The sequence below is a fragment of the Schistocerca cancellata genome, chromosome 4 (genome assembly GCF_023864275.1).
Source record: "Schistocerca cancellata isolate TAMUIC-IGC-003103 chromosome 4, iqSchCanc2.1, whole genome shotgun sequence".
In the NCBI taxonomy this organism is placed as follows: domain Eukaryota; kingdom Metazoa; phylum Arthropoda; class Insecta; order Orthoptera; family Acrididae; genus Schistocerca; species Schistocerca cancellata.
Window position 1 is genome coordinate 727351220 of NC_064629.1, and position 25807 is coordinate 727377026.

Here is a 25807-nt window from a genome sequence, read left to right on the forward strand (position 1 = left end):
ATTATGAATATCAACATGTCCATCGTCAATTGGCAGATTTACTGCAAAGAAAAAAAATTGGTAGTCCTATGGAGACCCCCATCAGAGATGTAATAAAACAAAATCTGAAATGTAATTCAGTTTTTAGAATGCAGACTGAGAGAAACTGAAGGATATTATCAGGTCATATCTTTTCCATACAGTGATAAATAGTATAGGCTTTAGGACACAATTATTAGTTCGACTCATTCAGCACCAATATCTACAACAACGAAGCAATTCAGTAACACAGATGTGGACCCCTAGCTGATCAATCTATTTCAGATGTTGAGAATGCCCATAAGGCTATGTCAGAGCCTTAAATGACACAGGAAAGAAAAACCAGGATCATTAGTTACAGACACTGTGAAAATCATTACAGTTCCATTTTACTATAGACTAAGCTAAGTAAATGGGAACATTACCAAAGTGCACAGATACAATAAAACATCTAGAACAGGATCTACAAACTCCTGCCACAACTAGCCAAAACACACATTATATCATCCTCACTGAAGCTAAATGATTGATCAATGACTCAAGAGTGGAGAGATTGCTGAATATTTGTTACAGAATCTATACTGTGACAATGACCCTAACAGAGACACTCAAGTATATATACAACACCATATATGGAAGACACTGAAGAGAATTTCACAGCCACATTTACGAAAGAGTCAGTTATGCTAGCACTGACTAAACTGAAAGCCGATAAAAACACCAGGCCAGATAACATCCACAATGAAGTTCAGTAACAGACAGCACCTCAGATTGTGCCATTCCTAATGAAACTTTTGAATGAATATTAAGACTGGGAAACAACTGCCTAGCAATGCCTGTAGTATAGAAGTTGCTCTTCTAGCATACCATTCAGATTGCTCTGCAACTGACTGAATATGCATCATTCATGAACACGGTCACCTGGCACAGTGTTTCCTATATTATAGTTTATATCTTCCTGATGACAGAATTTTATGATATTCAGATGTACCAGCATGTTTACCTTTCTTCCATGTGATTGGTGTGATAGTGGCCAGTACCATAAAGGCACGGTACTGCCAAAACTCTGTAAAGCTGTATCAACTTCACTGCAGGGCATGTTTCACATTATTTATAGTTTAGTACAATACCTGAACAAGGAGGAAACCAGATGGATGAATTTATTTGTGGAGCCCTTTCAGTCACCAGCCAAGAGTGGCTGATCACAAATCAACTGATGAAAAGGCAACATGGAGAAGATGGGCTAGTAACTGTTCAACAAAGTTAACAAAGTACCATTTGTCCAAAGACAATACACAGCCAGTGGTTAAATCAAATCAGACCATCTACAGGCATCCTGTACCAGGCAGAAACAATATCAGCAATGTTTCACCCACTAATAAAGTACCCAGTCAACAAGTATGAGATGCATAACAGTGACACTTTTGCCATCCTTGTGGGAAGTATGTATAAGGAGGCTATATTCAGTGGCACTTAGCAAAAAATTGCTCGATATGATGGTAACATAGGAGACTGCAGATTGAACATTTTGGCAGCAGGGAGAATCAGAATTAAAGTTGAAACAATGAGTGTTGCAACTGCAAACACAGATTAGATTAGATTAGATTAGATTAATACTAGTTCCATGGATCATGAATACGATATTTCGTAATGATGTGGAACAAGTCAAATTTTCCAATACATGACATAATTAAGTTAATTTAACAACATACTTAAGTTAATATAACAAATTTTTAATTTTTTGTCTTTTTTTTTAATTTTTTTATTTTTTTTATTTTTTTTAAATTTATATCTAAAAATTCTTCTATGGAGTAGAAGGAGTTGTCATTCAGAAATTCTTTCAATTTCTTCTTAAATTCCTTTTGTTTATCTGTCAGACTTTTGATACTATTTGGTAAGTGACCAAAGACTTTAGTGCCAGTATAATTCACCCCTTTCTGTGCCAAAGTTAGATTTAATCTTGAATAGTGAAGATCATCCTTTCTCCTAGTATTGTAGTTATGCACACTGCTATTACTTTTGAATTGGGTTTGGTTGTTAATAACAAATTTCATAAGAGAGTATATATACTGAGAAGGTACTGTGAATATCCCTAGATCCTTAAATAAATGTCTGCAGGATGATCTTGGGTGGACTCCAGCTATTATTCTGATTACACGCTTTTGTGCAATAAATACTTTATTCCTCAGTGATGAATTACCCCAAAATATGATGCCATATGAAAGCAACGAGTGAAAATAGGCGTAGTAAGCTAATTTACTAAGATGTTTATCACCAAAATTTGCAATGACCCTTATTGCATAAGTAGCTGAACTCAAACGTTTCAGCAGATCATCAGTGTGTTTCTTCCAATTTAATCTCTCACCAATGGCCACATCTAAAAATTTGAAATATTCTACCTTAGCTATATGCTTCTGATTAAGGTCTATATTTATTAATGGCGTCATACCATTCACTGTACGGAACTGTATGTACTGTGTCTTATCAAAATTCAGTGAGAGTCCGTTTACAAGGAACCACTTTGTAATTTTCTGAAAGACAGTATTGACAATTTCATCAGTTAATTCTTGTTTGTCAGGTGTGATTACTATACTTGTATCATCAGCAAAGAGAACTAACTTTGCCTCTTCATGAATATAGAATGGCAAGTCATTAATATACACTCCTGGAAATTGAAATAAGAACACCGTGAATTCATTGTCCCAGGAAGGGGAAACTTTATTGACACATTCCTGGGGTCAGATACATCACATGATCACACTGACAGAACCACAGGCACATAGACACAGGCAACAGAGCATGCACAATGTCGGCACTAGTACAGTGTATATCCACCTTTCGCAGCAATGCAGGCTGCTATTCTCCCATGGAGACGATCGTAGAGATGCTGGATGTAGTCCTGTGGAACGGCTTGCCATGCCACTTCCACCTGGCGCCTCAGTTGGACCAGCGTTCGTGCTGGACGTGCAGACCGCATGAGACGACGCTTCATCCCGTCCCAAACATGCTCAATGGGGGACAGATCCGGAGATCTTGCTGGCCAGGGTAGTTGACTTACACCTTCTAGAGCACGTTGGGTGGCACGGGATACATGCAGACGTGCATTGTCCTATTGGAACAGCAAGTTCCCTTGCCGGTCTAGGAATGGTAGAACGATGGGTTCGATGACGGTTTGGATGTACCGTGCACTATTCAGTGTCCCCTCGACGATCACCAGTGGTGTACGGCCAGTGTAGGAGATCGCTCCCCACACCATGATGCCGGGTGTTGGCCCTGTGTGCCTCGGTCATATGCAGTCCTGATTGTGGTGCTCACCTGCACGGTGCCAAACACGCATACGACCATCATTGGCACCAAGGCAGAAGCGACTCTCATCGCTGAAGACGACACGTCTCCATACGTCCCTCCATTCACGCCTGTTGCGACACCACTGGAGGCGGGCTGCACGATGTTGGGGCGTGAGCGGAAGACGGCCTAACGGTGTGCGGGACCATAGCCCAGCTTCATGGAGACGGTTGCGAATGGTCCTCGCCGATACCCCAGGAGCAACAGTGTCCCTAATTTGCTGGGAAGTGGCGGTGCGGTCCCCTACGGCACTGCGTAGGATCCTACGGTCTTGGCGTGCATCCGTGCGTCGCTGCGGTCCGGTCCCAGGTGCACCTTCCGCCGACCACTGGCGACAACATCGATGTACTGTGGAGACCTCACGCCCCACGTGTTGAGCAATTCGGCGGTACGTCCACCCGGCCTCCCGCATGCCCACTATAGGCCCTCGCTCAAAGTCCGTCAACTGCACATACGGTTCACATCCACGCTGTCGCGGCATGCTACCAGTGTTAAAGACTGCGATGGAGCTCCGTATGCCACGGCAAACTGGCTGACACTGACGGCGGCGGTGCACAAATGCTGCGCAGCTAGCGCCATTCGACGGCCAACACCGTGGTTCCTGGTGTGTCCGCTGTGCCGTGCGTGTGATCATTGCTTGTACAGCCCTCTCGCAGTGTCCGGAGCAAGTATGGTGGGTCTGACACACCGGTGTCCATGTGTTCTTTTTTCCATTTCCAGGAGTGTATATTAAGAACAACAAAGGACCCAAGACTGACCCTTGTGGAACCCCATTCTTGATAGTTCCCCAGTTTGAGGAATGTGCTGATCTTTGCATATTATGAGAACTACTTATTTCAACTTTCTGCACTCTTCCAGTTAGGTACGAATTAAACCATTTGTGCACTGTCCCACTCATGCCACAATACTTGGGCTTGTCTAGCAGAATTTCATGATTTACACAATTAAAACCCTTTGAGAGATCACAAAAAATCCAAATGGGTGGTGTTCGGTTATTCAGATCATTCAAAATTTGATTGGTGAAAGCATATATGGCATTTTCTGTTGAAAAACCTTTCTGGAAACCAAACTGACATTTTGTTAGTACTTCATTGTTACAGATATGTGAAGCTACTATTGAATACATTACTTTCTAAAAATTTTGGATAAAGCTGTTAGAAGGGAGATTGGGCGGTAATTGTTGACATCAGATCTATCCCCCTTTTTATGCAAAGGTATAACAATAGCATATTTCAGTCTATCAGGGAAAATGCCCTGTTCCAGAGAGCTATTACACAGGTGGCTGAGAATCTTACTTATCTGTTGAGAACAAGCTTTTAGTATTTTGCTGGAAATGCCATAAATTCCATCTGAGTTTTTGGTTTTAAGCAAGTTTATTATTTTCCTAATTTCAGAGGGAGAAGTGGGTGAGATTTCAATTGTATCAAATTGCATAGGTATGGCCTCTTCCATTAACAACCTAGCATCTTCTAATGAACACCTGGACCCTACTATATCCACAACATTTAGAAAATGATTATTAAAAATGTTTTCAACTTCTGACTTTTTGTTTGTAAAGTTTTCATTCAATTTTATGGTAATAATGTCTTCCTATGCTCTTGGTTGACCTGTTTCTCTTTTAATAATATTCCAAATTGCTTTAATTTTATTATCAGAGTTGTTGATTTCAGACATGATACACATACTTCTGGATTTTTTAATAACTTTTCTTAATATAACACAGTAGTTTTTATAATGTTTGATAGTTTCTGGGTCACTACTCTTTCTTGCTGTCAGATACATTTCCCTTTTCCGGTTACAAGATATTTTTATACCCTTAGTAACCCATGGTTTGTTATGAGCTTTCTTACGAGTATATTTAACTATTTTCTTGGGGAAGCAGTTTTCAAATGCATTTACAAAAATGTCATGAAATAAATTATATTTTAAATTGGCATCAGGTTCACGGTACACCTCATCCCGGTCTAACTGCTGTAGGCTTTCCCTGAAATTTGCAATTGTTAAATCGTTGACTGAACGTACTACTTTGGAGGACTGTTTAGTATTGCTGAATGGAGCTATGTCATATATTGTAACTAGCTGTGCACCATGATCAGAAAGACCATTCTCAACAGGCTGAGCATTTATCTGGTTAAACTTATCTTGGTCTATAAAGAAGTTATCTATCAGTGAGCTGCTATCCTTTACCACCCGAGTAGGAAAATCAATAATGGGTGTCAAATTGAAAGAACCGAGTAATACTTCAAGGTCATTTTTACTATTACCCTCTTTCAGAGAATCTACATTGAAGTCCCCACAAATAATAATTTGCTTCCCCCTGTCTGACAGATAGCACAACAAGGAGTCCAAGTTTTTCAGAAATAGATGAAAATTTCCTGATGGGGACCTATATACAGTTACAATTTTAAATGTGCCTTTATTTAATTTAAGCTCACAGGCACATGCTTCTATATGTTTCTCTACACAAAACTTTTTTGTTTCTATACTTTTTGCACAATGATAACTTTTGACATATATGGCAACTCCTCCTTTCTCCATATTTTCTCTCATTACATTTACCTTATCCATATCAGTAACAATGTGATGCTCAGACAGGCATAGTATATCTATTTCATCCTCAGCTTCTAAATCTTCTAAACAAACCAGAAGCTCATCTATTTTATTCTTTAAACTCCCAATATTTTGATGAAATATACTTACATTATTTTTAATTATACTTTTATGAGAACCTTTCCTTATTCTAACATTTGCAGTACTCTCCTGTCTGAGTTTCTCATTGTGCTTAGGCCTAGTTGCTGTACCAGTGGTCACATGGTGTTCAGAGAGGCAGATTATGTCAACTGGGTTGGGTGACTTTAATTCATCAATGCAATTACCTAGGACTGAGATACAACTTGGTGGAGATAAAATTTCTGGTGATTGGTGAAAATTTATAATTGACAGCTGTGATTGGTGATCCAAAGTGCTAGAATTGTGCTGTTTAATTTCTTTCCTAAACTGAAGATTTGTTTCAATCCTGACATCTCGTAGAACTTGACATCTTTCTGTCTTACCTATCCTAAAAAAGGTGCTGCTCCAACACCTGTAACCACTGGTATTTTACCTTTCATGGCAGTGCCTCCCCCCCTTAAATTTCCTGCTATTACCCCAGCCAGTTTCCCTTTCCCTTTCCTGCTGAGATGTAGGCCGTGCCTGGTATAGTCCCACATACTGAGAGAATCAACAGGAACCACACCAATATGAGCCCCCGCACCCGACCCAAGCAGCCGTTCCAACTCCAAATTAACTCTCCCAACAGAAGAGTTCAAATGAGGCCGGTCATTGTGTCTCAGGACAGATACAAATTCAACCTTGGTGTGTCTCGATGCCGACGCAATCTTTACCAGGTCACACTCACCCAGGATCTCTGTCGATGCTGTTCCCTGGCCCTCCCACAATAACCACAGTGTCTTCGCTGGTAAATCCTTTACAGAGTGAACCTAAATCCTCTGTCGCCTGATCCAGACTAACACTTGGTTTGAAAAAATTTGTGACCTGGTATTCTGGTCCTAATTCCTCCTGCAGAAGTTGGCCTACACCTCTGGCATGAGAACTGCCTAACAACAAAACTTTCTTCCTTTTTGATGGCTTTCCTACATTCTTTTTCAATTTCCTATTGAAAGTTTGTTGTGTCCCGTCTACACCTACCTCTGCATTGATTAATAGTGAAGTAATCATTCTAAATAACCTAGAATCTTACATACCTAGGTTCCTCATAACTGAGCAAGGAATAATTTGGAATATTGAGACATCTCTTCCAGATGCCACCACTTCAGAAATAGAATGTGAGGTGGTGGTATAATCACTAAGAAGACTCAAGAACAACACAAGTTGACACAGGCAGGAGGCCCCTGTCAGCATACAGTTACATTCATAGCCCAGTAGTGACCTTGCTATGTCAAAATACCTGGATGGCACACTGAATAGCACAGTGTTATGTTTCCCCATTGTTCAAGTTCTATCCCAAATGCATTATGAATATAGCAGAAAACAATGCCATATCACTGCTGCATATATAATTAATAAATGTTCCAATGATGCATCACATACCAAGAAGCTCACAATTCTGTGAATAAAACATAATCAGCATATGTGTTCCTTGAAGTTTTCCCAATGGATAGAGTATTCCATCACCTTTTGGGCACAAATTCATAATAGCATTATTTCTTCTACTGATATTTCAGCTGATAACCATACAGCCATCTTCAAAATGAATCAACGACTGAATTAAAGCCACTTGACACAATACTCTGGAGTAAATGTGCATGCATCAGACATGAAACCGTCAGAAACAAGAGTGACAGTCATAGATAAAACTTTATGTCTAAGTATAAAACAAAGCAGGTGGTAAGTCAAAAAATTCATAGTGCTTACGAATTACATAGTTAATTATTAGAACGGATGCCACATGCTGGTATTCCACACAGTGAAAACTTGGAACAATAATTCCTCTGAAAGCACAGATGTGAAGTGAGTGGTTTGCACGACTTGTTGAGCTGGAACTGCTCATCAGCTGAGCAGGTTGTCTGCTAATGGTATTTCCACAGTTCCCTTGACCACTGAATCCCAATAGGATGAGGCTGTGGCTAATATCTTAACTTTCTTGTAATCCATGGAATGGTCAGTGGAAACATAGTGTTCAGCCACTGCACATTTGTTGGGATGTAGAAGGCAGATGTGTCAAAGTGTTCAATGTACCTTTCTTGTAAAGTGTGTACTGTTTTCAACACATGTCATCTAGTTAAATAATTAAACACCTAATTCATAAGCATCACAGTTATGCTGACTCGGAGCTTCTTATGTTTCATTCTTAGATGCATAAAGTTTTATCTATGAATGACACTCCTGCTGCCAACTGTTTTATCTCTGATGTAGGTGCATTTACTCCACACCATTGTGTCAATTGGTTTTAATTCTGGTTTGCCTTGAAGACAGCTATATGATTATCAGCTGATATACTAGACGCATGCCCAAAATATGATGGATAGATCAGAGTATTTGAAACCAAACTAAATTTGGTGCAGACTGGCTTACAGTAATGTTTGTTACCAAGAAGCTTGCATATCATACAAAAATACAGGGTGCAAAAAATGAAAATAATGCCATCAATCAATATACAAGACCCTACAGCATTTCCTCAATTATATCGCCATCCAGTAGTAATGAAGAGAAGTTTAATCTCCTCAGATGTGGCCATCGATAAGGAGCGCATGCAGGATTTCTGCAGGCTGGGGCCTAATTGATAGTGTATGCTGGCAGAGACAATCACCAGCTGTAGCTGTAATGTGCAGAACTGCTGGGTGTCAAGCAGCCTATATAACTGGCAGCTTGACTTGGCATGCTAAGACCGATTTGCGGACTGATGACCGTAGAAGTTAAGTCCCATAGTGCTCATAGCCATTTGAACCAATTTGTGCTCTTTTATAAAGCCATAAGTAATGAGCCATTAACAATTGGCCTATGATGGCCCCAATTTGGATTTGGAATTTAGCTTGGCTACTGATTGGACTTTTGACATTAGTTTACAGCAACTTTGGCATTAATTCCTGACTATGAATTGTCTGGCATATAGTGTGGTACCTATTATTACTGCTGAAAACTGTATGTCAATTGGACATTTGACTGATCACAGTGAAATTTCTCTAAGTGACCATTCTCTTAACTGACTCGTTAGTGGTTTACCTTGTTGTATTTTAAATCTTCAAATGTAAGAAAAATTAGTTGGCACACAGGGCCTTTGTTCAACATTGCTCCTCTCTCCAGCAATCCAGTAATCTGTACTTCTTTACTGTTGTATCAACTGGGACTGAAGCCAAAGCCACAAAAGACACACACACACACACACACACACACACTCTTCCCTCTCAGATGTTTACAAGTATCAGATCTACACTGTTTCACCCATGACTCAACAAATGAAAAACCTCCTAATCAATTACATCCTTAGCTTAATACAGTGTGCCATTCAACAAATTTCTGCAGCCACATCAATGCACAGTTATTCAGTGGCATAAAATACCTGACTTGCTTCAGTCAATTACTTCAACTGGGTTGGAGAGTAAAGGGACCAAACTACAGGGTCATCAGTCTTACTTCAATTGATGGTGAAAATTGTTTCTACAATGGAATGCTAGTTTATTTCATTCCAATAGTATGAATTTTGTCCACAATGTATGTACACACAAATTTTTAATTTTGATTTTCTGAAACTCTGTGAGGATTACATCTCTAGAAGGTTGTACGGCATATTTGAATACAGCAATGTACACACTCAAACAGTGGTTCACAAAAAATGGTTTAGAAACATTCACAGTAAAATTATCTGTAGTATTGGTCAAAGGCAGCAATCAAAATAACTGAAGGGGATTTTACACAATTGTGGTGGTGACTGAATGTCCGCACAGCTCTAATGCTCCACTGGGTTACATTGTGCCTAGCCACTGACTTTGAAAGAAGTTGTTATGGAACTGTATTGAAAAAAATCAACATATGTCAATACAAAGTGCTGAGAGTCTGTAAGCAAGCTGTGTGGTACACCTTGAAAGTTCACTATTAACTTAAGTGTGTGAACCTCCACAATTCACTGACACTGATTGCACCTCTGTGGAAAATCTCTTCCAAAAGAGCTCAAACCAGATCAATCAATGTCAAACACATTAATTCTGGATTAATAGGATTCTTCCCCTATTTGTAGATGTTTACTTATGTGTTAAAGGCACTACTACACCCAGGTTTCATGGAAGTTGGTTAGCTACAATAAACAGCAGATTCCAATCCTAGGTCAGTTCTCCACTCTCCAGATCTTTCAAATCTGTTTTTTGCCCTCTCACCTTCCTTATTGTGGCTCATTCCCACACCAGAGACAGGATAGATGCATTTAACACATTAGATTTCTCCATTGCTGATGAGGTAAATTTAGTGTCAGATCAAGTTCTGTATCATCAACTGGAGTCCCTCTGCTCTGAATTTTTGTTTCTGTTTTCCCTGGGCTAGGTTGTACTACTGGTTTTCAGGCCCACATTACAAGGAAAGAGTCCACCTGCCCTCATTTTTTTCAGGCTTGACAGACACCTGTCACACTGCATGGATCTGTCAAGGCTGAATTAGACCATTTGATGTAGCTCCATGTCATTCAGCCTATTTCTTTCAGTGAATAGGCTACACCACTGGTCATCATTAAGCTGCTGGCATGTAAGCTTCATCTATGGGGCGACTTCAATGTCATGATTAATGCACAGTCTGTGATTGATACATACCCTTTGCCCTGCCCTGATGAGTTGCTCACAAAATTTTCAGGCAGCCACTACTCTTCCAACATTGATTTGTCAGAAGCACACCTCCAGTTCCCCTTGGATGAGTTCACTAGGTGCCTTTTTGTTGCCAATACACCTTTCAGCCTATACCAGTATCCATTCTTGCCTTTTCGTGTTGCTAGTGCACCAGTAATTTTTAGCATCTTTTAGAACAGCTGATAGCCTCTGTAATTGGTTGCACAAACTACCTTGACAATATCATTGTTTTGGATTCTTCCACTGAAGAGCACTTTAGTGATCATTGTTTTCTGTTTTTCGGACTGCGGGTCTCAGTGCAATCTTGCCAGATCTCAATTTTTTCAGCCATCATTTGTGTACATAGGTTTTGAGGTTTCTTGCACAGGGGTCAAGCTGTTGCATCACAATGTTGACGCAACTGCAGTTTTACCTTGGCAACCTCCATTAAGGAATTACAGGCATCTCTAGTAAAGTTGCATACTACCATAAGTTTTTACTGGACAAATCCAGTGTTGCTCAGCCACTGCACACACTTTTGCATAAAAATATGCCTTTTCTCTGGTCCCCAGCTTGTGACTGAGCGTTCACTTTGCTTATCTAAACTTCAATCTGCCCCATGTCTTGCCACTTTTCAGCTGTGTCAGCATCTTGTGTTGGCTACAGATGCCTCTCAGCACAGTCTTGGCATGGTGTTGGCACACAAATACGCAGACAGCTCTGAATGACCCATTGCTTATGCTTCTAAGACTTTAACTCCTGCTCAGCATTGGTATTCTCAGACTGGAAGGGAGGCTTTAGTGATTGTGTCCGCCCTAAAGAAATTTCATGTCTTCTTGTATGGTTCTAAGTTCCATGGATCACATGCTGTTGAGTGCTCTTTTTAACCCTTCAGCTTCCATGTTGAACCAGGGAGCACACTGTTTGCAGTGGTGGGCTCTCTTCCTCTCCCGTTATCATTATCAGATCCATTACTGGCCAACTGCGCAACAAGCCAACACTGATGACTTGTCTTGGTTTCTGATCAGGCCAGACCTGGTGTTTGATTGGGATAAGTTGCTTTGTTTCTATTTACATATTGAGAACCAGAAATTGGTCGATGGTTTTCCCATCACTAGCATCAGCCATCGCCACAGATCCTGTACTTAGTCTGGTCCTCTCTTTTGTGCAGTATGGTTGGCAGAATAAACCCTGGGCCACACCCGGATCCCTTACGTAGTTACTTCTCTCTCCAGCACTGTCCTTCTGTGTAATGGAGTTCTTTTCTTAGCTACACAGGACACTGCTCCTCAGGTTGCGATTCCCACTTCATTATGCTGTAATGTACTGCAGCTTTGTGTGTCAGTCATTGGAGGACTTCTGGCACCAAAGATTTGGCCTACCGGCATGTGTATTGGCCATGCATAGATGGGGACATTACATGGCTTATCGCCATGTGTGCTCACTGTGTTCAGCAACAGGTGGCCCCGCAGTCGTCTTTTCCTCCCTGACTGATGTCATAGTGCCCATGAGAGTGTCTACATGTAAATTTTGCTGGGCCCTTCCTAAATCGGTATTGGCTCACTGTAGTGGGTGTCTATTCCAAGTTTCCCTATGTGGCACATTGTCTGTCCACACACCTATGGCGGCCACTATTTTGGCCCTGTTTAAGATTTTTGCAATTGAGGGGCTTCCATATATTGTGGCTACTGACAAATGGCCCCAGTTTGTTTCTCAAGAATTTGCATCTTTTTGTCAGGCTAGTGGTGTTTGCTATATCACAGCTCCCCCATTTCATCCTCAATATAATGGTGAGGCTGAATGCATGGTGTGGACGTTTAAAACTCAGATATGGAAGTATGTATCTGGCAGGTCCCCTGAAGCTGCTTTAGACTGTTTTTTGTGTTTGTACCATTTCACTCTAGTGGGGGACAAGAGCCTGACAGAGCTGCTACATGGATGCCAACCACAGACACTCCTTCACCTGCTGCAATCGACGCTGCTTCCACCGGCGTCACCAGCTCCATGACAGTTCTGGCCAGGTGCACCTGTTTTGGCTTGCGGTGTTGGCTGCTGGCTGAACTGGGTTCCTGCCATAACTGAGCATCACCGGCGCCTGTGTGTCATCTGTGCTCCTGATTGGTCAATGTCCAATCACTTTGATCAGCTGCAGCTACGCATGGTGGGGCTTGTTCCATCACTTCCCCTGCCCCTGCCAATGCCTGTTCCTGTGTTGCAGACAGTTCCCACTGCAGAGGGGTTCACCGACTGGTGTTCCTGCCTCTGCCCCCACTACTTGACTGTCATCGCCAGTGCAGGCTCTACTGCACCTGATGCCGCAGCAACTGCTGCTGCCTCTACTGCTGGGTCCTGTGAGGCTGTTGTCTCCAATGCCCCTGCTGATGCCTCTGGTACTGACCACTGACCTCGATGACATCATCCTCAGTCCTGCCCTATGGCCTCTCACAAATGGAGGGATGCCACACCAACCTGCCCTCTAATCACTTCCACTCCTACTCACTGGTGCCTGCCTGCCACATGCTGCAGCAGTTGCAGTCATCAGGTGATGAAATCAAAGTCAGCCCTGTCATTGGTGTTTTCTGTAACTTGTGGTCTGAGTGCCTTATGAGATCAGTGTTTTTTTTCCCATGCTACCAGTGCTTTTTTGGTACCAATGCTGTTTTTCTGTACCACACATTTTTCTGTGCCTTGTGTTTTTCATGTTACAGAGGCCTCTTGGCACACTCTGGTCAGCCACTGAAGAAACATCATTATTTAACTGAGCACAAATGAGTGCTCGGCCTATTCTTCATGCTGTATTACTGTTGTCCAGTCAATGGGACCAGTGCTATGAACTTCTTGCTATAACATGGTAAAAACTGCCATGCCTTATGAGAGCAATACAATACCCACTCAGATAATAAAATTTTGATGCAGTTTGTAACATAAAATTTCACACCAATTAATGTATAGGCTAATGGTTCAAAAACCACCAGCTATGCTGGAAACATGTTTTACATTCCAAGTTTACAGAAGTCTGATTTATTTAAAATAGCAACAAGACCAAACACCAAGCTATGCAACTTGTGGCCATAATAGAAGCACTACATGTGCGCTCACATATGGCAACTGTTTTATACATAATAACTCAGTGATTCACTAATTATTTTAACAATTATGAAGAACTTCAGTGACAGCAAAAGTGAAAACCCTGTTGTATACATGCAGACTGAAAACCCTGCTGTATACATGATCACTGAAGTGCTATTATTGATGTGAAGAGAAGACAAATCTGTTATCTTCAACTGGGCAAAATCATATAGTGAAATTACTGGTAGTGAATTTTTTGACCACCTGGTCAAGGAGTCTGCTGCAGCAGTGAATGTAACTTGGACTGAAATCCCAATTATGGATTAGAGACATGTTGTGTTTAGAGGCATGACAGAAGGATGGCAATGAGAATGGGAGCACAGTAGTCCCTTTGCGTGATTTTGTGAAACTTGATAATACAATGACAACCAGTGTGATGGGACAGTTAGCAATGCAGTATGACGTAACGCACAATGCACTTTTCCAGTTACTGTCACTACAGGCAGCCAAATCTAATACCATACAATGTAGCACAACTGTAACACTGATCTCATAACATTTGTATATTATGTCTGGGAGTTATTTGACTGTGTGGTACAATCTAACAGAAATTAAAAAAGAAAGAAAGAGCAAGGAGGGTTTCCTAAGAGCTGAAAGACTCCCAAAGTAATTATAAAAGATGGAAAAACCATGTGGACCACAAGATACAATGGCCAATTTGCCCCATTAATGACCTAGTTAATTCTAAGAACATATGGTCTTCCTTGGCCTAAGTCAATTCTAGTATGAGTTTAGACATGAAAAGTTAACAGACGATGCCATACATCAGCCACTTCATTTAGTAGATAAATCCCAACACCCTTTCATCCTGGTTCCCCATATCCAGCTAATGCCAGGTAGGGACTGGTATGGTATTTCTCCAATACAATACCTGTACACAGACTATAATTATGATGGGATCACCACTCCCACAGGCATTTTAAAGCTACTGCCAGCTCCCCCCCCCCCCCCCCCCCAAGGAGGGATCTGTGTACTGCTTCTGTCTACTTCTGATGTATATCATGTGGGCAAATGTGGCATCATTTTTCAAAGTGTTTGCACATTGTGTAAATGAGGTGGAAACTGGGAACCAGCCTGGTATTTACCTAAGTGCATATAGAAAACTGTCTAAAAACCAAATTTGGGCTGGACAACACACCAGCCCCCATCATTAATCTGTGAGGTGTATTCAATCTGGGGCCAGTGTATCCCCCTGCATACCAGAAGTGGGCACTTCAATGCCCTCGGCCACCCAGGCAGGTCAGATAAATTCCAACAAAAGTACATCATTGCAATGGTAAACAGCACAGACACCTTCAGTAATCTCTGCTAGCATACAATGTTCATATTGATAAGAGAACTTGGGATATGCATAAAACTTACTCCTTTGAAAATATAAAATATTTATGCCATCAGAGAGCATAATGAGGCACCAATTTTAAGTAATCTGCCAACCGAGCCCCTTCTTCAAATCATGGAAGGGGGATACAAAACATCATTGTACTTATAGATGACCTCCAGGACATGGTTTCAGGGAATTCCAGGATTGCACTGTAAAATAAAACCTGTAGTGTGATGGAACATAATGAGATGATGTTCCCAAAACAAAGTTACCACTGCAATGTACAAAACCTCACTTCCTACCATGGTAGAAACTTCAGAGAAACCTGATTGTTAAGTTGGGACCTGTAACTACAAAACAGAGCATTATTTGTAGGAGAGAATTTGGATAAAAAGGAAGTATTGTGTACATGTTTACTCAGTGGGACTTAAAAGCCTGCATGCTAATGCATAAACTAGCCACAGTTTGCTCTGTGACATGCAGAGAACCCATACAAACAACCCGGACACACCACAGTGCTATTTTCAGCAGTACCATTACCTCTGCAGTCAATGTATGTGCACAAGCACTGATAATAGAGAAATAACACTGAGTTCCACCAGACCAAGATGGGCTACTCATCATAAGACTAAATGGGTCTCTGGAACTGTGCTAGTGTAGTCACTGCTTGCCATTCTGGGAATTTACCAACTGTTATAACTAGTAGATATGTAGCAGCATGGTACTGGTTGCTTATGTAAGATCCAGAAGAAGTACAAAAATGTGCCACAATAAGTAATCTAGTTTCAAAACTAGATGGTGGATTTATGGCAGGAGAGTAGCACATCAGCAATAAGAGCTATAAATATTCTCTATGGGCTTCAAAGAAAAGGAAAACTGAACTATGTCAATCACTATCAGTACACAATCTACTTCTTTATGGGACACAATACTTATTACGACTTTACATAAAATTAAAAGGCAACAGAAAGGACTGTGTGAACATGGAGAACAGGATATTCCTGAACATAAAATAATTCACTGTACACAATACACATACTTACGCATATCAACCAGGTAAATCATGCGAGTCAGCTCTCCACCAGCTTGTTGAGAAGGTGGAGAAGGCACTTCACTTCCAGGAAATAGCCCTCTGTATCTTACTGGATATCGAGGGGGCCTTCAGTAACACAACCTTCGATTCCATGGTAATGGCAGCAGAGGTGCATAACCTGGAGACCACTATATGCAGGTGGACCAAGGCCATGCTTAGTGGAAGGAAGGTAGAGGCTACCATGATGATTGAAAAGATGGTAATTAACACCACTAGGGGCTGCCCACAAGGAGGAGTTCTGTCTCCTCTATTGTGGAATCTAGTGGTGAACGAACTCATTGTGGAATTAAATTCCAGACAATGCTTCTGCCAAGGATATGCAGATGACATTGTCATAGTAATACTTGGCAAATTTACTGACACAGTTAGAAATATGGCACAAGGAAGTTTGGACATTGTGCAAAATTGGTGCATTAAACAGGATCTGAGGGTTAATCCTAAGAAGACTATTTTGGTGCCATTTACGAAGAGACATCTTCAACACTCGAGTTGGAATCTAAAGCTCTTTGATGAAACTCTGCCTGTGAAGGGGATAGTGAAATATCTAGAGGTAGCCTTAGATGAGAAACTAACACGGACCCCATACATTAAGAGTATCTGCTCCAAGGCAAAAAGTACTCTAGTGGATACTAGAGGGGCTTGTGGCAAAAACTGGTGCCTGAGCCCCAGGAACAGGCACTGGATACACACCACAGTGGTCAGACCTAGGATTTCCTATGGGACCACAGTGTGGTGGAAGAAGGTAGAACAGCGGGTTGCAGCTAACGAGCTTGCTAAGGTGCAGAAATTGGCCTGCTTAGCCATAACAGGCAGAATTAGCAGCATACCAACTGCCAGAATGGAAGCCATGCTGGACATGCCTCCACTACACCTTGGGTCAAGATGGAGGCAGCAGCTGGGGCACACAGACTTAAAACTGGCAAAAACTGGGTCTCATTCAGATATCCAAAATCACACACTAACATAGAGATTGAGGTAAATATAGGAATGGCTGGGGAAATGTCTGCCAACTATATAACAACTCCCAACTGCTTTGACAAGCCTTACAATATAATAATTGGAAGCAGGGATCAGTGGGAAAAAACAGTTCAGCACTGTACAGGGGACATCGTTTGATTCACAGATGGGTTGAAAATAGACCAAGGCGTTGGGGCAGGGGTGTACAGGGTTCAGGCAAGACTTCTCTCTAGGAAAACTGGCCTCTGTATTCCAAGCTGAAATAACTGCAATCAGGGCATGTGTGGAGGAGAATATGCGTAGGTGCTACAAGGACCATAGCATCTACATCTATTCAGACAGCCAGGCAGCTCTGAAATCATTGGCAGCTCCTGCAACAAGATCTAAGATTGTTGCAGAATGCCACAGGGCTCTGGTGGAGCTAGGGGAAAGCAATAGGGTAAACCTAGTGTGGGTCCCTGGCCACTCAGGGATCTGTGGCAATAAACAAGCCAACAGATTGGCTAGGATGGGGGCAACAACTCCATTTATTGGATCGGAACTGTCTTGACAATCACCAAGGCTATGATTAAGTTAAAACTACGGAACTGGCTTAGGAAACAGCATGCAGGATATTGGACCAAGGTCCATAAACAAAAACATGGTAAGGTAATGATGCCCAAGACATGTTTTAAAAGAAGCTCTGTAATCCTGGGATTGAACAGGAAAGAGATCAAACTCATGACTGGACTGATGACCAGCCATGGGAATTTCAAAAACCACCTACACACAATTGGTATAATGGAAGAGTGCCCTAAATGTAGGATCTGTGATGAGAGTGAAGAAACTGCATCACACCTAATCTTTGAATGCATGGCATTGGAGAGTACAAGATACAGAATCTTCAGGGCAACTAGACCTGAAGAAATTGTGCCTAACAAAAAACTGGTAGAGGGACTCCTTGCACTATTTAAGGGCACTGGTTGGCTTTACTAGATAGACAGGGAGTGATACCGCACCATAAACTTAGTTTTGGTGCAGGCAGGGGCGGTTTAGATCTAAGATGGTTTTAGCTTCCCTATTAAAATCAAATCAAATCAAATAAAAAATACACTAACTTCACACAGAACAGATACGGACACATTCCGCCACATACAAATGTAGTGAAAACTGAGATTATGAATTGTACATTAAATTAGACAAATTGGCAAAGAAAATCTCAGAATAGTTGTATGTACCTTGTCAGTCCAAAAATTTTTGAGACTAGTTTAATAAAAAATAGAGAAAATGTAAGATGGTGGTTTAATGTTGCAGGTGTTGTACAAAGTCCCCCCACCACCACCACCGCTGCCACTTGTGTACAATGCACAGAACATTCATACAACCATGTGAAACTTTTGGAAAAGTCCTTCCTTAGAACACTGTTCTGTGTCACACTGGCTTGAATGTCAATTACGTCATCAAAAGTGCCAACCCCTCATATGCTCTTTGCTGTTATGGGGTAGATTCGTATTGATTTTATGATGCCTTGTCATGCATGATGAATTTTTCCTGAAAAGAACTGTCAGGGTTTGGCATTTCAATCAAGTTGCAACAGGCATCCACACATCATTGTTTTTGTTTGGGAGTCAAGGGGTGTGGGACAAATTTTGCGCAGACTCTTATCTTCTTTAACAATTTATCTCAAGATGTTGCTCCATTGCCATTTGTGACACAACAAAGCTGACACACTATAGCACACATCTGCTACATAACACTGCCTGCTTAAAATTGACTGGCAGTCTGCACATCTGTTGTTTACAGCTGTTATTTCAAGTTTCCACTGTAGTTACTGTGCTCAAATCGCTTATACCAGGAATAAAATCAGTCTAAGAACTTTTTGGACACATGATATATGTTAGGTCCACATGCACAGTAATGACCCCCTTCCTTCATACCCTAGTAATCTAATGATACAGAAAGTGCAAATGACTAGTAGTGAAAGTGCTATAGCTGCAACCTTGTTTATCATCAGAGATGTCACACCAATAAATGAAGCCAATGAATGTGGCCATGAAATAGCTGAACATCTAAAGATAATAGTTATTTGTTGTTAATAATGTGGAGGTTAACCATTAACATCAACAGATATCAATTAGGACTGGAGAGAGAGAGAGGGGGGGGGGGGGGGGGGGGATGGGACAGAGAGGAGCTAAGACAATGAAAAACATGTCCTTTTATGACATCACAAAAAAAAAGTAAAAGGAGAAGAAAATTTATTAGACTCAGATTTGTAGCTTACATTCAGAGCAGCTTCCCCAACTTGATCTATGGCAGCAAGGCCCATGTTTGTAACATGGATGTCAAACAGGCTCCGTAAGTCTTGTAGACCAAATAAAATGTGAGATACCAACTGGTACATTCTTCCAAGATCTTCGGTTTTATAAAAATAGAGCAGCCTCTGGAACTCTACATGAAACATTTCTAATTGTTTTTCAATTAATACCCTCTCGCATGTGTCACAAAGAATATCCAATGTTGTTGGATGAAGGTATATGTGCACTCGTCTTTGTTCTTCAAATAGTCTCAGCTCAACCTGAAACAAATTTTAAGCATTGTATACTTAAGAAAAAATAGATTCTAATCAATTACAGTGCTGGGGTTTCCATATGCCATGAACTTAAATATAACAAGAAGAAAACAGGTAATGAAACCCAAATCAAAAAATTAACACATTGTTATCACTATGTAACAAATACGAGTAGGAATGTATAGCAATATTACACATTTGTTCCATCCTGCTTCAGGAAATGATAGTATAACATATCAAGAAATTGTGGCACTAGAAAGATGAGGGGCAACAACTACATGACATAAATGTGACATAAATTATCAGTACAGACATTTCAGACTAAAAAATAATATAAAATGACAACATTTAAGATATAGTGAATGACAGTAGGAAGTAAGATACATAGTAGTTGCTTACATTGCCCACTTTCACTGTGACACTAATCCCTATTACTCAAATACTCAGTACCAGGTATTAGTCATAGAATCTGTAGTGTTACACACTATTGACACTATGCCAGGCATTCTGTATCAACAGGTTGGCAGTAACAAATGTCGCTGCCCAGCCAAACCACAGCCAGTTTGTACATGCACCTGCACACGTGAGTAGCACCACCACAAAACAATAATAATTAATAATTAAGAAGAGAGCACACCGACACCATGCAGTCTAATCATGGAGGTTACCTGCAGCCTTTACAGCATATTAGTTTGCCTCACTATTATTGTGATTGTTTCTACATCTACATTTCTACATTTATACTCCGCAAGCCACCCAACGGTGTGTGGCGGAGGGCACTTTACGTGCCACTGTCATTATCTCCCTTTCCTGTTCCAGTCGCGTATGGTTCGCGGGAAGAACGACTGTCTGAAAGCCTCTGTGCGCGCTCTAATCTCTCTAATTTTACATTCGTGATCTCCTCGGGAGGTATAAGTAGGGGGAAGCAATATATTCGATACCTCATCCAGAAACGCACCCTCTCGAAACCTGGCGAGCAAGCTACACCGCGATGCAGAGCGCCTCTCTTGCAGAGTCTGCCACTTGAGTTTGTTAAACATCTCCGTAACGCTATCACGGTTACCAAATAACCCTGTGACGAAACGCGCCGCTCTTCTTTGGATCTTCTCTATCTCCTCCGTCAACCCGATCTGGTACGGATCCCACACTGATGAGCAATACTCAAGTATAGGTCAAACGAGTGTTTTGTAAGCCACCTCCTTTGTTGATGGACTACATTTTCTAAGGACTCTCCCAATGAATCTCAACCTGGTACCCGCCTTACCAACAATTAATTTTATATGATCATTCCACTTCAAATCGTTCCGCACGCATACTCCCAGATATTTTACAGAAGTAACTGCTACCAGTGTTTGTTCCGCTATCATATAATCATACAATAAAGGATCCTTCTTTCTATGTATTCGCAATACATTACATTTGTCTATGTTAAGGGTCAGTTGCCACTCCCTGCACCAAGTGCCTATCCGCTGCAGATCTTCCTGCATTTCGCTACAATTTTCTAATGTGTGTGTAATTGACTAGTTTGGACTTGCAAAAGAACGTTAAGTATATGATGTTACATATAATGTGTGCTTCTAATTATTTCGCTCTCTGTCTCAGCACCCACCTATTCTTCAGCATCTGCCTCTGGACCAAACCAACAACTGGCAATGAGACTGTACCCATGGATGTTCCAAAATTTGACCTGCACTTGGCTGCAATTTTTTTCTCCTTTAATTCATTGTTTTTCAGTGACTGTACATACTTTTCACTGTAAGAGTTTGATGGAAATGATGACAAGAAATGCTTGCAGTTTAAGCCACCATACAATCGCCAACCTCGTCTCAGACAACACAGCCACAGCCAGCATCACCTGTTTCTGGACCACCATTCTGTGCTTCTGATTCAACATATTAGGAGTAATCTGAGTACCAAGCAAAGCTCAATGCACGCATCATGGCACACCGCACTGAAGGTAGGGACAGGCAACCTTATTTTCTTGCAACAATTGGTTTGTCAATGTATAGGCTAGCCTGTAAGCTTTTCCCTACTGCCTGCCCTGAAAGTGTTCCTTGTGAAGAACTAACAGCTGCACTATGCAAACAACTTGATGAACAGATTAACATGGCAGCAGCATGTTAAAAATTCTTTTGTTTGCAGAGGTAACCAAGTCAGACTCTTAAGCAGTGGGTAGCAAACTTACAAGGGATTACACGCCATTGCAAATTTAAGTGCGAGTGTGGTAGTTATTACAGAGATCCCTTGATCAGGGATGCCATTACTCAAAATGTGGAAGATCCTTGCATATGCAAACAGATTCGTAAGACTCATGATCCTAGTTTGCAACTAGTTTTGGAATTAGCGAAGCATCAAGATTTGTGAGACAGTGCAATGGCCGACTTTGACAATGCTCCTATTTGTGCTACACATAATACTAGTAAACAGGCTGTGCCCATAGCTTGTGCACAACAGCACACAAAATCTCAGCCATGGCAGTGGTATAAACAGATTCAGTGTGCGAGGTAGCAGACCAGTTGTGAAAAATCTTGTCTTCAGTGTTTCACAGCTCACAAGTGTCAGGTGTTCCCCTGTCTTGATGCTAAGTATTATCATTGTGGCAAGCACAGTCACTTTCAAGCTGTCTGCAAAAACCCAAGTCCAACAAACACTCAAACACTTTACACATTCAACAAAGTCTCAATCAGTGCATGTAAATGCAGTCCCCCCCCCCCCCCCCCCCCCAAGTAGTCACTCTAGTGTTACACAGTGCAAATCAAGTGCACACACTTCTATTCAGGATCACTCTGGAGACTGTAAATCAAAAAATAATACACAGTTGGACACTGGTGCATCAGTGACTTTGTTGAACAGAAGCATTTATGAACTGTCAGAAAAGCCTAAGCTGCAGAAGTCACAGGCAACTATTTCTGGTTATGGTGGACATGAGATTCCTCTGTTAGGCATTTACAGCTTACCTGCCACTTTTTGTAACATTACCAAACAATTTTATTCACACTTTTGTGCCCATGTGACAGTGAAAACATTTTTGTCATGGATTCTTTTGATTTGATTGGGTTGCACATTCAAGGCAATGTTCTCTCTGTGAACTCTTTTGTGCCTACATACAAGTTAGCTGAAATGTGTGATGAATTTAGTGACTTTTTCAAGATGGCCTACACAAAGCTACTAATTTTGAGGCTCGCATTACTAAGAAAGACAATGCACAACCAGGGTTTTGCTGAACATGACCTGTCTCTTGCGCTATCAGAGATCAGGTGGCATAAGAACTCTTATCTTGGCAGGACAATGGTGTGATTTCCCCCATAGCAGCCAGTCAGTGGGCATCAGCATTAATGATATTTAAAAAACTTTCAGGCATGTTACACTTATGTGCAGATTTCAAGGCAACAGTAAATTCACACTGTGATCGATTTTCCCCTTTGTCATGGCCTGAGGAACTCAATGACAAATTTGGTGCAGGTTGCTTCTTTTCAAGACTGATCTTTGCAGTTCTTATCTGCAGCTTCCCTTGGATGAACAGTCGCAAGAAATTTTTGTGATCAACATCCTCATGGGGTTATTTAAGTTCTTGAGATTATTCTTCAGCAGTGCATCCACACCTGCAATTTTTCAATGTTATTTGTCACAGCTGACTGCTACAGTTCCTTCTTGTTCAAACTATTTGGATGACATAGTCTTACTCCCAAGGAAAATCTTTCAAACCTCAGGAAATTGTTTCAATTACTCTCAGATGCTGGGTTACAGTGTAATAAAGACAAGTATGCCTTCTTCCAGACTGAGATTGAATGTTTAGGACATTCAACAGTCAAGGCATCCACTCTTTGCTGTCACACTTAACCACCATACAAGATCTCTCAGCTCCTGGGAACATCTGTGAACTCCGAGCTGTGTTGGGTAAATTGACTTATTGCATTGGGTTCATTCTAAATGCCATACAGATTGGAGCTCCACTGCTTCATTTTCACCAAAAGAATGTTCCATTTAAATGGACTACAGAGTGTCCAGACACATTTCAGAAACTGAAAGATGCTTTACTGAGCAATTGTTGTTTGGTACATTTTAATTCTGTTAAGCCAGGTGTGCTTGTGGTCGATGCATCCTCTTACAGGATTGGCACTGTCCTGTCACATAGAGTTGCATCATTAGACAGGCCAATAACCTTCACATCAAAACTCCTTAACAAGGCACAGTGCAGCTACTTGCAGACTGAGAACAAAGCTCTTGCTATCATATATGAGGTGACGAAATTCCACCAATACTTATATGGCAGCAAATTTTACTTGGCGACAGGTCACAAGCCTCTCATCTCATCGTCCAGCCCTTCGAAGCCAGTCCCTCCATGCATGACACAAGAGCTGCAGTGTTGGTCTCTCTGCTCCTCTCAAATCACCAGTACAAAATTGTGTACAGACCAACAGCTAAGCATTCGAACACAGACACTCTCTCTCACCTACCAGTTGGAGCTGATTTGGCATCCAACACTTTTGAAGGTTCATGTTTGCATAATCATGTTCAGGACAATGAAACACTTGATGGTTTTCCCATCACAGATGCAGACTCCAGACCCAAGAATCTGTTGCAGTACCTCTGCACTGGTTGGCCAGATTCAATTCAGCAGATTAGTGATGCAGTTGTACACCATTATTTTGCTCTTCACCACAACTTTCTGTCCAGCTGTGTGTCATATTACACACAGACAAAATCCTGAGTAGTTGGGTCACATTTGCTTCAGAAGGAAATTCTTTGCCTTCTCCATCAAGGACATTGGAGTATTGTGCACACTAAGCAGCTCACATAAAACCACTGCACACTGGTTGGCATGGACACTCCAACTGAACAACTGATTTCAATTTTTCCAGTGTATGCAGAACACATAAATTTTTTTATTGGCCCTTACCCAGTGCCCCTTGGCAGCACTTGCATACTGACTCTGCAGGTCCCTGCTGGAATTCTCGTTGGCTTGTTGTGGTAGACACTTTTGGCAAGTTTCTGTTTGTGGTGACCCTGCATTCCACCACAATGGCTAGTACTATCCAAACTCAGAATTCGATATTTTGCTCTGCAGGTCTACCAGAAGTGTTGGTTTCGGACAATGGACCCCAGTTCACATTGGCAGGATTTCAGCAGTTTTATGGCACCAATGGCATTAAGTTTGTGATGAAAGCACTGTTCTACCTTTACTATAATGGCAAAGTGGAACACTCCATCCAACATTCAAGCAACAGATGAACAAGTTATGTGCTTCCCATACAACCAAGCATTAGTGCTCTTCCTTTCATCATACTGATCCCAGCAATACAACACCATGCAACCAGCAGAAGTTTTGCATGGATACCAACATAGAACACTGCTTCAGTTGCTGCATCCTCTGCAGCTGTCAACCCATCCTCCAGAGTGGTCTAAGTTTAATGTTACTGATATCATCTTTTTCAGAATTTTTGGCAGACACAGGTGCTAGAAATGAGGCATTATCGAGAAAGTCTTAGGCCATTCTTTATATATCTCACAAGGCCCAATTGGCCAGCAAAAGCACCATCAGCATCAGCTGCACTTGTGTGGGCTATGTGAAATTGCCACAGGTTTTTCATTTGTTGATTCGGTGCCCAGGAGCACCCCACAGTCACAGTCACCTTTGCCTTCCCCCAAATATCGTGCTGTCCAGTGCCAGACAGGGTACCAATGGCTGTCAATGCAACACTGTCACTGTTATCACAGTATCAGGAGCTCCAGCCACAATTTTGGATTTCATTTGCAGTCTTTGGAGTGTTATTAGTTTGCCTCTCTATTAGTGTGACTGTTTATGATGAATTTGCCTGCATAACATACTAGTTTGGAATACTATTTGGACTTGCAGAAGAAAGTTAAGTGACATTACACACATATTATGTGTGCTTCTAATTATTTTGCTCTCTGTCTCAGCACCCAACTATTCCTCGACATCCGTCCCTGGACCAACCCAACAAAATCAGCACTGTAGAAGACACAGGTACCAAAACTGGGCAGCAGAGCCATGGAAAGATACAGCAGGGTAAAAGGGGGCATACAAGATGAAAGGGAGGGACAGTGCCACATGTGTGGCCTGATGG

General features: G+C 41.5%; 1 protein-coding gene across 3 annotated transcripts in view; it reads right to left on the bottom strand.

The window, feature by feature from the left end:
* Positions 1-25807, bottom strand: part of LOC126183795 (cullin-1-like) — a 221017-nt gene that overhangs the window by 53002 nt on the left and 142208 nt on the right. For all 3 annotated transcript variants that reach the window (XM_049926033.1, XM_049926034.1, XM_049926036.1), the window contains one exon: positions 19431-19724. In XM_049926033.1, coding sequence (XP_049781990.1) covers positions 19431-19724 — 294 coding nt within the window. The remainder of the gene's footprint in view (positions 1-19430; positions 19725-25807) is intronic.